At 42.7% G+C, this 13,000-nt stretch overlaps 1 protein-coding gene across 2 annotated transcripts; it reads left to right on the plus strand.

Moving 5' to 3' along the window:
- Positions 1–1,915: 1,915 nt before the first annotated feature.
- EIF1B (eukaryotic translation initiation factor 1B) lies at positions 1,916–8,856 on the plus strand. 2 transcript variants are annotated; one of them, XR_012041130.1, is made up of 5 exons: positions 1,916–2,289; positions 4,648–4,811; positions 5,519–5,620; positions 6,212–6,407; positions 7,864–8,856. XR_012041130.1 is itself a non-coding variant. In XM_072853749.1 (4 exons), exons 1-4 carry the CDS (start codon positions 2,259–2,261, stop codon positions 6,254–6,256), a joined length of 342 nt encoding a protein of 113 aa, XP_072709850.1. In that variant the 5' UTR covers positions 1,916–2,258; the 3' UTR covers positions 6,257–6,597. The 2 variants fall into 2 exon arrangements, 1 of the variants encoding a protein (XP_072709850.1); XM_072853749.1 differs by lacking the exon at positions 7,864–8,856 and having other exon boundaries at positions 6,212–6,597.
- Positions 8,857–13,000: the final 4,144 nt, after the last annotated feature.

A 13,000-nucleotide genomic window follows, 5' to 3' on the forward strand; every position in this document is an offset into this window, starting at 1 on the left:
GGTTTTGTGTCTGAAAACCCACTGTTCTCTCATCCATGGCCAGGCCTGTCCCCAGCCTCTGTCTCTTCAGTTGTCCCAGCACAACTGTTGCAAGACTATGCAAGTGGAGTGGAACTGAGGTTTTAACCTTTGAGTTTATTTTTTAACTCAAGTTAGTTTGCTGACATAGCTTATCACAATGCCCCACAGACAGCAGTACTGGCCCAGCCAAGGTAACAAAAAACAGTGGCTGGGATGAAAAAAGGGATGACAGGCCTGCTTTGCTGCTGGGAAAAGAGTTTCATGGGATGACGGTGGGAGAGCAAAAGATAGAACAAAATTTTGCACAGAGACGTAGGGTTTGCAAAAATGCATCAGACCAAAAAATTCCCCCACAGTAGTAGTAATGTAAGTTCTCTGAGAGAGGTGCTGAAGACATCCTGGGGACATGCCCCTGAGGATGGGTGTCCCGAGCTTGCTCAACCTGGCCAGGTGGTCTCTCAGTGTCTAGCTCTGTGTCCTTAATCTACAGACATTGTCCAAATCGTGGCATGCCTCTGTGACTGAAGCAGGTGCCTCAAGCTCTGTAATTACCATCTCTCCATCCTCCCATTACTGTCCCAATAGTGCCTTTTGCAGCTGCTTGGGAAAGAATTAGACAACCCTTCTCTACAGCCCATACTGCAGTGACAGGCTTCATCAGCGATGGTAGCAAAGGGTAAGCAAAGGTTTTGTACCATGGCAAATGGCCCTGCTTTCCCCAAGGGAAAAAGAAAAGTTTCCTTGCAAAGTGCCAGGACCAGAAACTTTCTTAGACCAATGCATGCTGACATTCATAAAACTAGTGCAGTGCTGATCCAGGCCTTGGATCACAGAAGAGAAATTTCCCTTTGATTTAAGCAGACTGAAGCTTAGTACGAAAGCCAAAAAAAAAAAAAAAAAGGGACAAATATAGGTTCTGGCAGTTGTGCCAATGCAACTAGGTTATTGTACATCTGCAAAGCTATTAATTACCTCCAGAGGACTGGCAAGCTTTGTAACACAAGCGCACCTTTTTAAAGGCAAACCTTTACCATTGCAGCCCCAACACCACGTATGTCCTCCCTGCACATAAATGGGTAGCAGTCAGTCAGCGGGCAGCTGTCGAACGGGGAGTCCTGTGGGGCCACACGGCCAGCCAGCCATGGCGGTACCCGGGGCGTGGGGAACGCAGCAGCTCCGCCTCACTGGCAGCACCCACCTGAAAGGAAGGGTGAGCACGCGAACCTGCACACAAAGGGGGGGACACGGGCGTTTTGTGGGGTGCTGTCTCCCCCAAAGTATTCGTGCGCGTTGAGCAGCATTTTGTCCAGCGAGGTAGGCCTGAGGGAGGGGGTTTTTCCAACATGTTTGAGTGGGGATGGGGGAAGCACTCTCCCAATTTCTTGGGAGTTATCTTGGAATTCCAATTAGCTTGGGAACACACAGGGACACCAGGAAATGGCACCACCCAAACCAAAGGCATGCATGCAGGCGAGGTGTCACCCCGCTGGGGCCTGTGCTGTCCTTGAGGGCTGGGGCTGGCAGCCACGCCAGGTGGGCAGCCTGGAGAACAAGGGGCTTCATCAACCTGCCAGCACTGCTTCTGGGGCCCCTCCTGTGGGGAACCGGGCTCCTGAGCTGGTGATTTCCAGCTGCCTGTTGCCCCTCGGGGAAGGCTGGGAAGCGCGAACACACACCCGCACCCCGAAGCAGGGCGCACGCCCCGCCACCTGCTTCCCCAGCCGCCTCGACGCGGCACCCGGCGGGCGCAGCGCGGTGCACTCTGGGCACTGTAGTTCCTCGGCCCGGAGCGCCGCTCCGCGCTCTATGGCCGCCGGGCGCGGGGGACTCTCCTTCCCGTGAGGCAGCACGGGGGAGGGCGTGGCCATCACGTGCCTGGCGCGGCTCGGGCGAACCGCCATTTTATGAGGAAAAACGGCGGCCGCTGCCCGTTAGCGGTAGTGTGGGACGGTGTGCCGGGGGTGCCGTGGGTGAGGGGCGGGGGGCTCCCACCACTTTTTATTTCCCTTTGCGCTTTCTCCTCTACTCTTTTCTCTCTCTCCCCCCCATCCCTCCGTCGCAGATTCGCCCCCCTCCCTCTGCTTTTGTTATCCCTCCCCTCGCTTCCTTCCCTCCCTCCCCGTTCCCTCCCCTCCCCGCTCCCCGCCCCCGTTGGCACTGCGGAGCCGGAGACGTGACCCGAGCGGACCCAGCCGCGGCCTTTTCCCCGCTGCGCCAGCCTCTCGCCGCAGAGTCGCATGTCATCTATCCAGAACCTCCAGTCCTTCGGTAAGAGCCGCCGGCGGCCGGCACCCCGCCACCGCCTTGTGCCGCAGGGAGCCCCACAGCCACCCCCTCGGCAAACCCACCCCCGGGCCGTGGCTGCCCCGGCCATCCCGTCCTCGGCCCGCTGTCCGTGCTGCCGCCCCGTCCGCCGGCATCGTCCTGCCCCCGCTTTCCCGAGGGCCCCCGGTGCCTCGGTGCCCCTACCCCGCCGCGGTGACATTGAAGCGGTTGCTGAGCGGGTGTTGCCATCCCCAGCGCTACCCGCGTTACTCTGTAAAGGCAGCTCTGACTGCTCGTCCTTGTCCACTCGTGGCGCCGGCCTCGGGACGTGCCCTGTGTGTGCAGCGGAGAGACATCGGGTAGGAGGCTCATCTCCCTCTCTGGTTGCTCCCTTTCCGCTCCCGTAGGAGATGCTGCCATGTACTCTGCTCTGATACCCCATACTGCGCTGTTTGCCTGAATGTCTGATAGCACCCCAAACTGGGTCTTTCTGTCAACTCTGCAGTCCCAAAGTTGTAATCTTTGTGGGCAGAGGGAGTCTAGGGTTCGTATCCTCTGCTAAGGAAGGGAGTCGTCTCCTCAGTTCCAATTGCTTGTTGATTTGCTGCCTCATCTTATCCTTACCAATGTCCCAAAACCTGATACATGCCCTGCGTAGGGTATTGTTTCTATAGATTGATCTATACAGACGGTAAGTCATTTCTCTTGTATTAGCAGGGGAGTTTACTATCCTGTGCCACGGTTCTCCACCTTCATTATGTATAGGTAACAGAAGTGAGCAACACTTTATGCAATAATGTCAGACTTTTGGTCTCAGTTTTGTTTCTAATCTTCTGTACATATAAGCCATATGAGAAGGTTATCTTAATCATGATTTGGGAGCTGATCCTGTGCTTAGGAAGGTGCTGCCCAAAGGATTTGTTTGAAGTAATCCAGTGTTAACACCTACAGCACTGGCTTATCTCCAGCCTAGAATCCTAAACTCTGCCAAGTTATCTTCATGCCGAAGTCCCCTTTTTCTTTCAGCTTTTCTTTGACTGAAATTTTCTGAGTGTTTGCCCCACAAGCTGTGGGGCACAGTGAAATTCAGCATATTTTAACAAATGCCTTAGTAGAAATTAAGCCAGTCAAGCTTCCCAGTGCTCTACTTCTTTCCTGTGGTGCTTGCATCCTCATGATGCTTTCAGTGCCTTTAATGCTCTTGTCATTCTTGTTTCTACAAGGGTCAGTCTGTCTGCAGCTGAACTACTTCTCTCCTATTTCTGCTGAACTTTTACTCTTTTGGGGCATTTGTTTCAAGTGGATTGCAAAACTTGATTGGTTTTTAGGTTTGAGTTTTGGATGGAAGTTTGGGAAATTGTAGCTTGCATGGCTGTTGAACCTACACTTTCTGAAGATCGGAGTCTTCAATGTGATTCTGATTAGTATCCAAAAATTACTTGTGATTTGTTTAAAAAACCCCCAAAAACTTAAAGTACTTCATGCTTCAAGATTTATTTGGAGCTACTGATTAGGAAACTTGTAGGGCTATCAACTTTCTTGACAGAGTGAGTGTTAAATATGTTTTTGTGAGGAACAGAGAATAAGAAGTATAACCTGGAAACCCTTCTTCTTCGTAAATGCTTTCCTATTTCACCTGTGCTAGATAAATTTAAGCTTGGAAGAATTTGAGAACTGACCTTTCTGTAGTCAAAGCCTAAATTAATTTTGTTAGAATTCTTGCCTAAAGCTACTGATTGGCAGAGGGGTCCTGGTTTACAGACAGCCTCTGATATCTGTTAGTGTCTGTTGCCATGTTTTGTTTACATTAGTAGTCAAGAATTACATCCATGCCTTAAAATGCTGGTAGTGTGGTAGTTGTCATGGTATAAGACTTCTGATCTGGACCTGTAAAGGAGTGTGTGTACAAGAGCTTTTTGATTTTTCTGTACTTACCAGTTGATGTGATAAAAGATATGACTTCTGTGTTTCACTTAAAATGCATGTGGCTGTCTAAAACTTCTGTGTGCTTCATGTTCTCTCGGAACCCTGTTTTCAGGTTCAGAGCTTCAGGATTTACAGTTTGCAAGAAACAGCGAAGTAAATTGATACTGTAGCTGAAAATTGTTTATATCCAGGAAGACATTGAAGAAATGAGATGCGTGATAGTTGAGAGCGCTATGCTGAGTTAGTAGGCTAGTGAGACTTAATACAGCTGTAGCAAAAAGTACTCTGATTTTAACAGTGTATTTGTAAACAGGGAGAAAACAGCAAGATTATGCCCTAAATAAAGCTCTTTGTGAAGTGAGAAACTTACCTGTTAGTTTTTGAGCTCGGGTGTTTTCCTTTGTGGGAATTACATGAATCTTTTTCCTCCTGCAGACCCCTTTGCTGATGCAACAAAGGGTGACGACTTACTCCCGGCGGGGACTGAGGATTACATTCATATAAGGATCCAGCAACGAAACGGAAGAAAGACACTAACAACTGTTCAGGGAATTGCAGATGATTATGACAAGAAGAAACTTGTGAAAGCTTTCAAAAAGGTGAAGTTGCTGATTTGATTTAATAATAAAGATATTATGTAAAGGAGTATGATAGCTTTTAATACTAAGTAACAGAACATTTGTTTTATTTCATTCTTGCCAGTGCACATCACTCTCATATTCAGGTTGATCCCTTTCCCGGTCTTTCTCAATACTCCACACTCTAGTGACACTGATTTTTGCTAAAAAGTTAAACGTTTCTTTCCTATAAAGAAGTAAATAAAATATATTCTGAATGTTTCATTAAAATTTCACAGATACCTGGCTTTGTTGATGTGAAGAATAAAATCCATTTAAAGTAGAACTGTTTTTGCGTTCCTGCTTCGGTCATAGCTGGGTTGCTGTTGAAATAGAGATCTTGAGTTTTGCCAGGATGAAAATACTTATTTTAAAATAGTGTGGAGTTGAAAGGCTGTATCTTATGCCTGTGTTTTCCATTCTTGTAATGAGTGTTGGCCAGTTCCTTCTGCATAGTAGCTAATCCTGTCTTTGCCTGAATTTACCATCAGCAGCTTAGTTTGTGTCTGTATGCATCAGCAGATCTATTCCTTTTGCTCTCAAAGCCAGTGTAAAATAGATCTAGCCTTTGCCTTGCTTGGCATCAGAATTTAGCAAGCAGCTTCTGTGACAAAATTCTGCTGAAAAGACTTACTAAGCAAAATCATAATGTACATCAGATGCCTTACAATATGAATGTTTCTCTCTAGAAATTTGCTTGTAATGGTACTGTGATTGAACATCCTGAATACGGTGAAGTTATCCAGCTTCAAGGTGACCAGAGGAAGAACATTTGCCAATTCCTCTTGGAGGTGAGGGACTGCAGATAAATATCTAAACCTTTCTGGAACCAATAGAATGACAGGTGGCACTGATTTTAATTAACCAGCTAAAGATGTCCACTGTAGTTCCTTTGTATTTTCAGCCAAAAAGTAAAATGACACTTGCAGAACAAGAGTAAAACTGTGGTAAGGATCAAAGCACTGTAGAACACATTTACCCTGCTATAACACACCACTTGTTCTCTGGCAGTGCAACTTGAGTTTTTAATTTGTAAAATCAAGTGTTTGATGCAAACCATAATTTTGAGACTAAAAACGCTATAGAGGAAAGAGTGTTTCACCACTAGCTTACTGATGCAAATCACGATGTAGAGATGTTACACTGTCAAAGAATAAGTGCTAGGACTACAGAACAAGTCAGATGCCTGATAAGATTTTCTTTTTTGTGTAGTCAGTGCTTCTGCTTGGCCCAGAAACATTCTGTAAACTAGAAAACTGCTTTATTGAGTATATACTGTATTGTAGTTTCTTCAATCAAAGTATAAGATTGTGGTAACTTGATATCACTGTAATATCCTAAACATGTAAGCTTTACTGAAATATGTTGCTTTTCTCCTTTAGATTGGCATTGTCAAGGAAGAACAACTGAAAGTTCATGGTTTCTAAAATACCTGTACTCTCATGAAGAACCCTGCAGTATTTGGTCTTACCTAGCCTGGCTCTTCTGTGAAAAATGAATCTTTGCAGTGAATGGACTTCCCTGTTACCTGAACGTTTAAAATTTGATTCAGATTTGCATGACTGCGTGAAACATGTGGTGTGTAGACTAGAAACACATAAGAAAACTTCAGTAAGGTGGTAATGAAGACACTTTGAACTTTAACACATTTCCAATGGAAATGTTTTAGCGATGATTGTTCAGTTTACTACTCTCCACCTGACTTAAATGTGTGGGTTGTATTAAAGTAGTGTGTGTTGTTGCTTAGAAATAAAAGTTTATTCATATATTTTCTGGGATATCTGAAATGCTTTAGCTTAAGTTTTAAACTAGCACAGCAACCTTACTAAAGAAAGGCTAAAATGTTCTGTGGCAAGTGTAGCTCACTGCTCATTGAATAAACTGGAAAATCAACATGGTGACGTATTAGCTAATTAATCAGTAGATTAGCTTGATGTGATCTTATGCTGTAGCTGTAAGACTAGAGCTTTAAAGTGTTTTGTGTAGGTGTATCTTAGTAGCAGCACGATAAGACATAAATTGTTTGCTGAGTAACTGGATCTTCTCTAAAATTTACTGCAGTGACTGAAATATTAGTGTTAAGCATAGTAGGACTAAAATAAGCTGAACTCCTTAAGGCTGCTATTACTGAGAACATGTTAAACATCTAGGTCTTATGTAGTGCTCCCAAAACATTTGAAGGAAGTGCATGGGATTTTCTCTCTTCTGTCACTGAGTGAAGGGGAAGGACATTGAGTTGGCTTCTGCCATGACTCTGCATTTAATGTTGGCAAGCAGAGTGCTTTAGTTAGCTGGTAGCGTTAGCTGCAGAAGTAAGGAAGGTAACAGGCTCTACACTAACCATATTTTTTTTTCCTGGTGTGAAAAGTTTTGCTGTGACTAACGGTTAATATGGAGGGTTTCGTAATGGGGTTTGGGTGTTGCTACAGAAAGCTGATTTAGTCTACTTTTCTAGCAGACAATTCTTTCACTAGGATCTGAAGTTATAATAGGTTTGTTCTACCATGCTTTTCATCTAGTTTTAGTTAGCTGTAGGCATTTGGTATTCTGCTTCTAAGACATGTCTCTTTACAGAATGAAATTACTTCATTTGGTGAAACGCGCAGATCTTATCTTCCTTGTGAGATAGACATGAAAATTTTCTCTGAAACAATTCAAAACATGCTGAGCTGGGAAACCATAAGAATAGTGGTACAAGTTAAAAAAACTTATTGTAATATCATATATTCTCTGGAAAGGAAGAAAGAGACATTTCTTTACTGCTAAGACTTATTAATAACTTATTCAGAACAAAAGAACTGATGACTACCTATGTAAATATCAAGAATAGGCAAAACTATTATTAATATCACCTGTGCCTGTACTTTGTTTCCTGTTGACTTGCCTTTCTAAACAGAAATGCTCGATTTTAACTCACTTGAACCTTTTTTTTTTAAGATTTCTGAATTCAGATATGAACCTTTATGGCACTAACAACAATTAGGGGAGCATTATAGAGCATTCGTATGACAGTTTCTTTCTCTGTCTGGTCTAGACAATTCCACCTGTAAGAATCCAGTGTCCAGTCTCTCAATCTCCACAAATTCTGCCTGGTGTTACAGATCTTAACTGTTCCAGAAAAAGGATGTTCCAGAAGATTGTATACTGTTAAGGTATAATGTGTTCAGGAGGAGGAGGTAAAGCCTGCTGCAAAGCATGAAATACCAGCACGCAGAATGAAAATCCAAAGAATAAATCTTATGCAAGTCTTGCACATTAGCAGAATAAAGTCATTGTAGTGCAAGTTTACCTAGTCCTGATTCATAGATGCTAAAGTAATTAATCCTTTGGGCCTACATAGCACTTAGTGATTTTCATTTTATCAAATGCCAGAAAAACTGACGTTCTCATTTAAAGCTTGTTCTCCTGCCCAAGAGGAAAAACAAGCAGTGTCTTCTCCTATTTCACTGGTATTACCTGAGTACTTCTAGTGGGTTTTTGAATTGGAGATTAACAAATGATTAGCAAGTCTCATGTGTTACTGAGTCAGTCTTCATTTCAGATGGCATTCCATTAACTTTTACTACCTAAGTTTGAGTCATTTCTCCATAGTCATTGTGCTTGGAATAAATAAGAAAAACCTTTGTTTTCTTCCTCCTCATTTAAAAGTCCTTTCTGATAGGAGGAACCTTACAGTTGATAGGTGGCTTGGTTTTTATGCTCTAGTGGAGCTGCTTGTGTTTTGACCTTTGAAGGGCAAAATTAAAAGCAGAGGGAATAAGAAGTAACACATTTGAAGTTTAAATAGATTAGCTTTGTTGTGGCTTCTTTTTGTTGGAATATTGTGAAGTCTGTGTCTTTCAGATCTCCAAATCAAGATTGCTGCCTTAGTGATATCTAGGGCTAACCACAAGCTGCAATTGGATGTAGGAACTCCTGTTTCAAATTCACAGCCTTGCTGTGCATCGTTATATTGGGCTGTTCTAGCTGATTCTTTTAGCTGATACACTGGACTAAGGTGTTGCATAAATAAATTCATTGAATTGTCTGTTCAGAGCCTACATCTACTTAATGCAACTATGAACAATGAAACCATCACTTCCCAAATGGTGGTAGCAGTCCTTATTTGTAAAAGATGAGATTTAGTAATTTAAGTCTGTAAGCTGCCTCTTTCCTCGTGTGAATTATCAGACCCTTGACCTTCACCTGTGGTGTGCTAAACCTGACCATGTGTTTCAGAGATGAGTGTGAAGAGCACAACTATGAGCAAAAATTTCCTCAAGTGAAAGAACCTTTGAAAAGACTAGTGCCTAGATTGTGTGTGCATACTATTCATTGGTTCAGTGGCTTTGCTTAAACCCTACTTCCTGTGCTACATTCTTGCACAGCCCAAATGAAAAGCATTTTGTTCTGGAGAACTTTTTTGGAGAGAAATAACATTGTTATTTCTGTTTCTGTATCTTTAAAAATCCTAATTAAACTTCCTAATTAAGCTTGGCATTTAAGGTTCTAAATATATCTAAAGCCATTATAAAACTTAAAATTGTGAAGAATTGTTGAGGCTTAAGTTTTAAATATTTGAAAAAATAATAATTAATCAGAGCTCTGCATTGTTTTCCTATTCTGCCATCCTGCTTATAATCGGTATTCAGCTGCCCTAAAGATGCTTACAGACAGATATACCTTGAGTTCCAGTCAGCAATTATCTTTTCCTTAATCCTTCTGGAAGGCTCTAGTGTACAGGATTCATGTGTTACACCCTTGTTTGAAGTGCCTCAGTAGTTCCTCTTACTATATGAAGGTATGTACAAGATTAGTATTTAGCCAGTTAAAGAATGCGGGAGGCCTTTTTATAGATTACTTTGGGACACAGTAGGAGTTACTGTAACTTTTGGTGAGTTCAGGGTTGATTGGTGTCACTGAGTGTTGCTCTAATTAGTATGCTACTGCCACTAGGGAAATGGAAGTGGTCTTAGAGGGTCATGTGTATTTAAGTATTAAGAATCTGCCTTCCTCCTAAGACTCTCCATACATCTATACTCGGTTTAGTTAGGAATGTGTCCCCTGTGTGCGGTAACATGAAGGTTACTTTCCAGTTGCAAGATCAAAAGCTCTTGAGATGACTAAGGGAAAAATGACATAGTTGGCTTATGTTTGCTGTACAGATGCTTCATGCCTACTGTTTCCAGTTTACATTAAAAAACAAACAAACCCAACAAACTCAAAAGAGGATTTGTACTTGGCATGCCTTTTTAATGTTTGCTACATGCCTGTGATTGATCTCTTTGTGAACAAGTCTTAACCTGTATTGGAGTATTGCTAGAGAGTTGAGACAACAAAGACTTTTGAAATAAAATGTACCAGTGTTATTTTATGTATGTTTTTCTAAAACAAATGGAATTTTATGCTATTATTAAGGAGGATTATTTTTTTTGTTGGAAGATAGAAGTAGTGTAATTTAATAGTGATGTATGTGATAGTCTTGTAATCAGCTTTGATTTCTTCAAGAAACATTATATTTCCTCTTTTAAATTTCTACCATGATCTGTACTAGCCAACTTAAAAATATTGTGACTTGTACTGGGATATCATAGCTCTAAAACAAGATGATGGTACTGGCTTGAAGTCTAAAATTTTGGGTAGAAGAGGATCATCTCATTTCTTGAATAAGCAAAATGCACAGTGTTTTAAGATGAAGCCAGTAACGTGCTGAAGTTTGGTCTCAGCTATTTTAGAATGTCTTGCATCTGTGAAATGTGACAGCACATTTCTGAAATTAATTTGGGGTCTGATTAAAAGTACATGTGTATATAATAAATGCTTTTCCATTTTAAGCCATCTTTGCTATGATTATGCAGCAAAAAAACCCCATGACGCAGGCTCAGTTCTCCAAGTTATGAGTAGCTGAATTCTGCAGACATGGTTACAAGTAGAATGGTCGTGCTCCTCAAAGACAGGATTTAGCTGTCAGCTGTGCTTGTGCTCCCTCTCACAACTGGAGAGGGAAACAGCGCTGTTCCTGCAGTACAGACGAACAAGCCTTGGGTATCGTGATGGGACAGCTAACCCCATGGAAGAGGTGGCACTGCAGTTGTTTAGGTAGCCTGTCCCCCATGTGAACTAGAAGGTTGCTTTTTTAGGTAGACCCAGCAAATGACATGAATGCATTGATGTGTAATCAGAGAATAGTTTTGCAGTAGAAAGGTTAAAAATGGTCTATTCCAAGAGTCCTGCTAGAAAAATCTACTGGAGGGCAGCCCCTGTTGTAGAGGAAGCAGCCTTTAGCTACTCTTCAACAGAGGAAGTTAGATACTCATGTGATGGGGGTACCTCCCAATGAATGATGGGCTATGCCTCAATAAATGCCAGAACAGACATCGGTGATATCAACACATCTGTACTTCGTAACACTGGTGAAAAAGATGGCCCTGCAAACTGATACGTGTCAGTATCTGTACAATCCTTGTTAGTATCTTTGAGTTATGTCTGTAACTCAAAGCCAGATCTGGATTAGGACTTCAAGATGCAGAACAAAACCACTGTCCAGGTTCCTTTAGTGAATAGTAACCTGTAAATTAATCCATCCATTATTCAAGGTAATTTAGATGAGTGAGAATTCAGTATGAAGAAGGTCCTTATAGGGAATATTGAAAGAAGAGTGTTTTCCTTCCTTCCTTACTTTTCCTTTAGGTAAGATTTTGCAGTGGCATGGAGAAACTTTCTGATTCTCCAGTAGTGGTTTTACTTCATAAGAAATATTGTGAGCAGCGCTCTTGTTTGAAAGTAGCTGGGCCTGGAGTCCTCACCCATCACTGCTTTGCTTGCCTTGCATGCTAAGCTGTTTTAAAAAGGCATTGAGGAGAGGGACATCTCTTGGGGTCATCAAATTTTTTCATTTCTCCTGGTAGTTGAAGTAAATTCCAGTGCTGGCTTAAGTCACACTGAAACTAGATCATCCTTCAGTAATGCTATGGAAGATAAAAAGAGTTTCTGCAGAGGACGAGAGGGAAGGAGGTGTCTGCATCTTGCTTCCAAGTAGAGCAATGCAGAGCCCTTCAGCTTGCTTCGACCTGAAGCCAGTCTGAATGCGGCAGCATCTGCTGCCTTGTGGTTTGCACTGCACAGAGCAGCTGCGTGATTTCCATGTCTTAGCTGGTTCTCATAGGAGTTCAGACCGATAACACAGCTGGGTCTCTCACAATGAATTCAAAGTACCAGTGCACTCTGGTCATGGGATGTGATCTGACGACACAGAAATGGACATCTGCTGTGGGTCTGTACCCATGGTCCTTTATTTTTTGTCTGTCTGATAAAAGTAGTATCCAGACAACTTCAGGGCAGTACCTTCTGAACAGGGAAAATTGCCAGTCGTCTGCTGTGGAGGTTTACAGGAAAAAAAAAATGCAAACAAACCTGTAAAGTTGTAGAAATAACCAAGGCCAACATTCAGAAGACAACAAATGAGCATCTGAGTGTTTTTCTGAGCTGTTTTATGTACAAAAGCAAAAGCACCCTGTTGCTAGCAGCTGCATGTTGCTGGAAGAGGCTACAGGCAGTGGGAATGCAAAGGAAACGTGCTTAAAATGGTAATACTCCTTATATAGCTGTCTTGAGGCTCTACAGGCTGTTTTGCAAAGGCGGTGGTAGTGGTGTTACTTGGAAATTTTTGTGCCTAGGCTGTATTCTTAGCTCTCTTACTCAGTGCACCCCTCTCCCCAATTACCTAAATTATAGGAGATGATCTCTAATCTGTTAGTTTCTAGTGTCTTATTAGCTGTCTCAATTTTATTTTGGGCTACTAATTATTCACATTGTTAAGGTATGTTTTCAGGAGGAAGGCATTTGGAATGCTTTAAAAGGAAAGCTTAGCTGAAACAATTGAATATGAGGAGACAATGTGAGAATCTTCCAAGTGCAGGATTGGAGTGTTATATTTCTGCAAAGAAGCTATTAAAACTGAAGTCTCTCCTATGTTACCTTAAGAGGCATTTCCTGCCCAGAAGAGTTCTTGCTGTGTTTATTTCAGTGCCCTAAATCAGCCCTGAAGCAGTGCTTTCTCCCAGGTCCCTGTGTGGAAGGCACAGTACGGGTTGTGTGAGCTTTGGGAATGCCTGCTGCAGCTGGTCCCACTCTTGTGAGCACCAGGAACGTGCAAGTTGCGTGTCACTGCCTGGGCTGGGCTGCTGGCTCTG

The sequence above is a fragment of the Ciconia boyciana genome, chromosome 2 (assembly GCF_034638445.1).
Source record: "Ciconia boyciana chromosome 2, ASM3463844v1, whole genome shotgun sequence".
Taxonomy (NCBI): Eukaryota; Metazoa; Chordata; class Aves; order Ciconiiformes; family Ciconiidae; genus Ciconia; species Ciconia boyciana.

What these genes read in the sequence shown, in the direction of transcription:
- EIF1B (XM_072853749.1), top strand. Translation starts at nt 2,259, where the DNA reads ATGTCATCTATCCAGAACCTCCAGTCCTTCG. An exon ending in CCAGAACCTCCAGTCCTTCG is followed by an intron (nt 2,290 to 4,647) that starts GTAAGAGCCGCC and finishes TTCCTCCTGCAG; the next exon opens with ACCCCTTTGCTGATGCAACA. An exon ending in TTGTGAAAGCTTTCAAAAAG is followed by an intron (nt 4,812 to 5,518) that starts GTGAAGTTGCTG and finishes GTTTCTCTCTAG; the next exon opens with AAATTTGCTTGTAATGGTAC.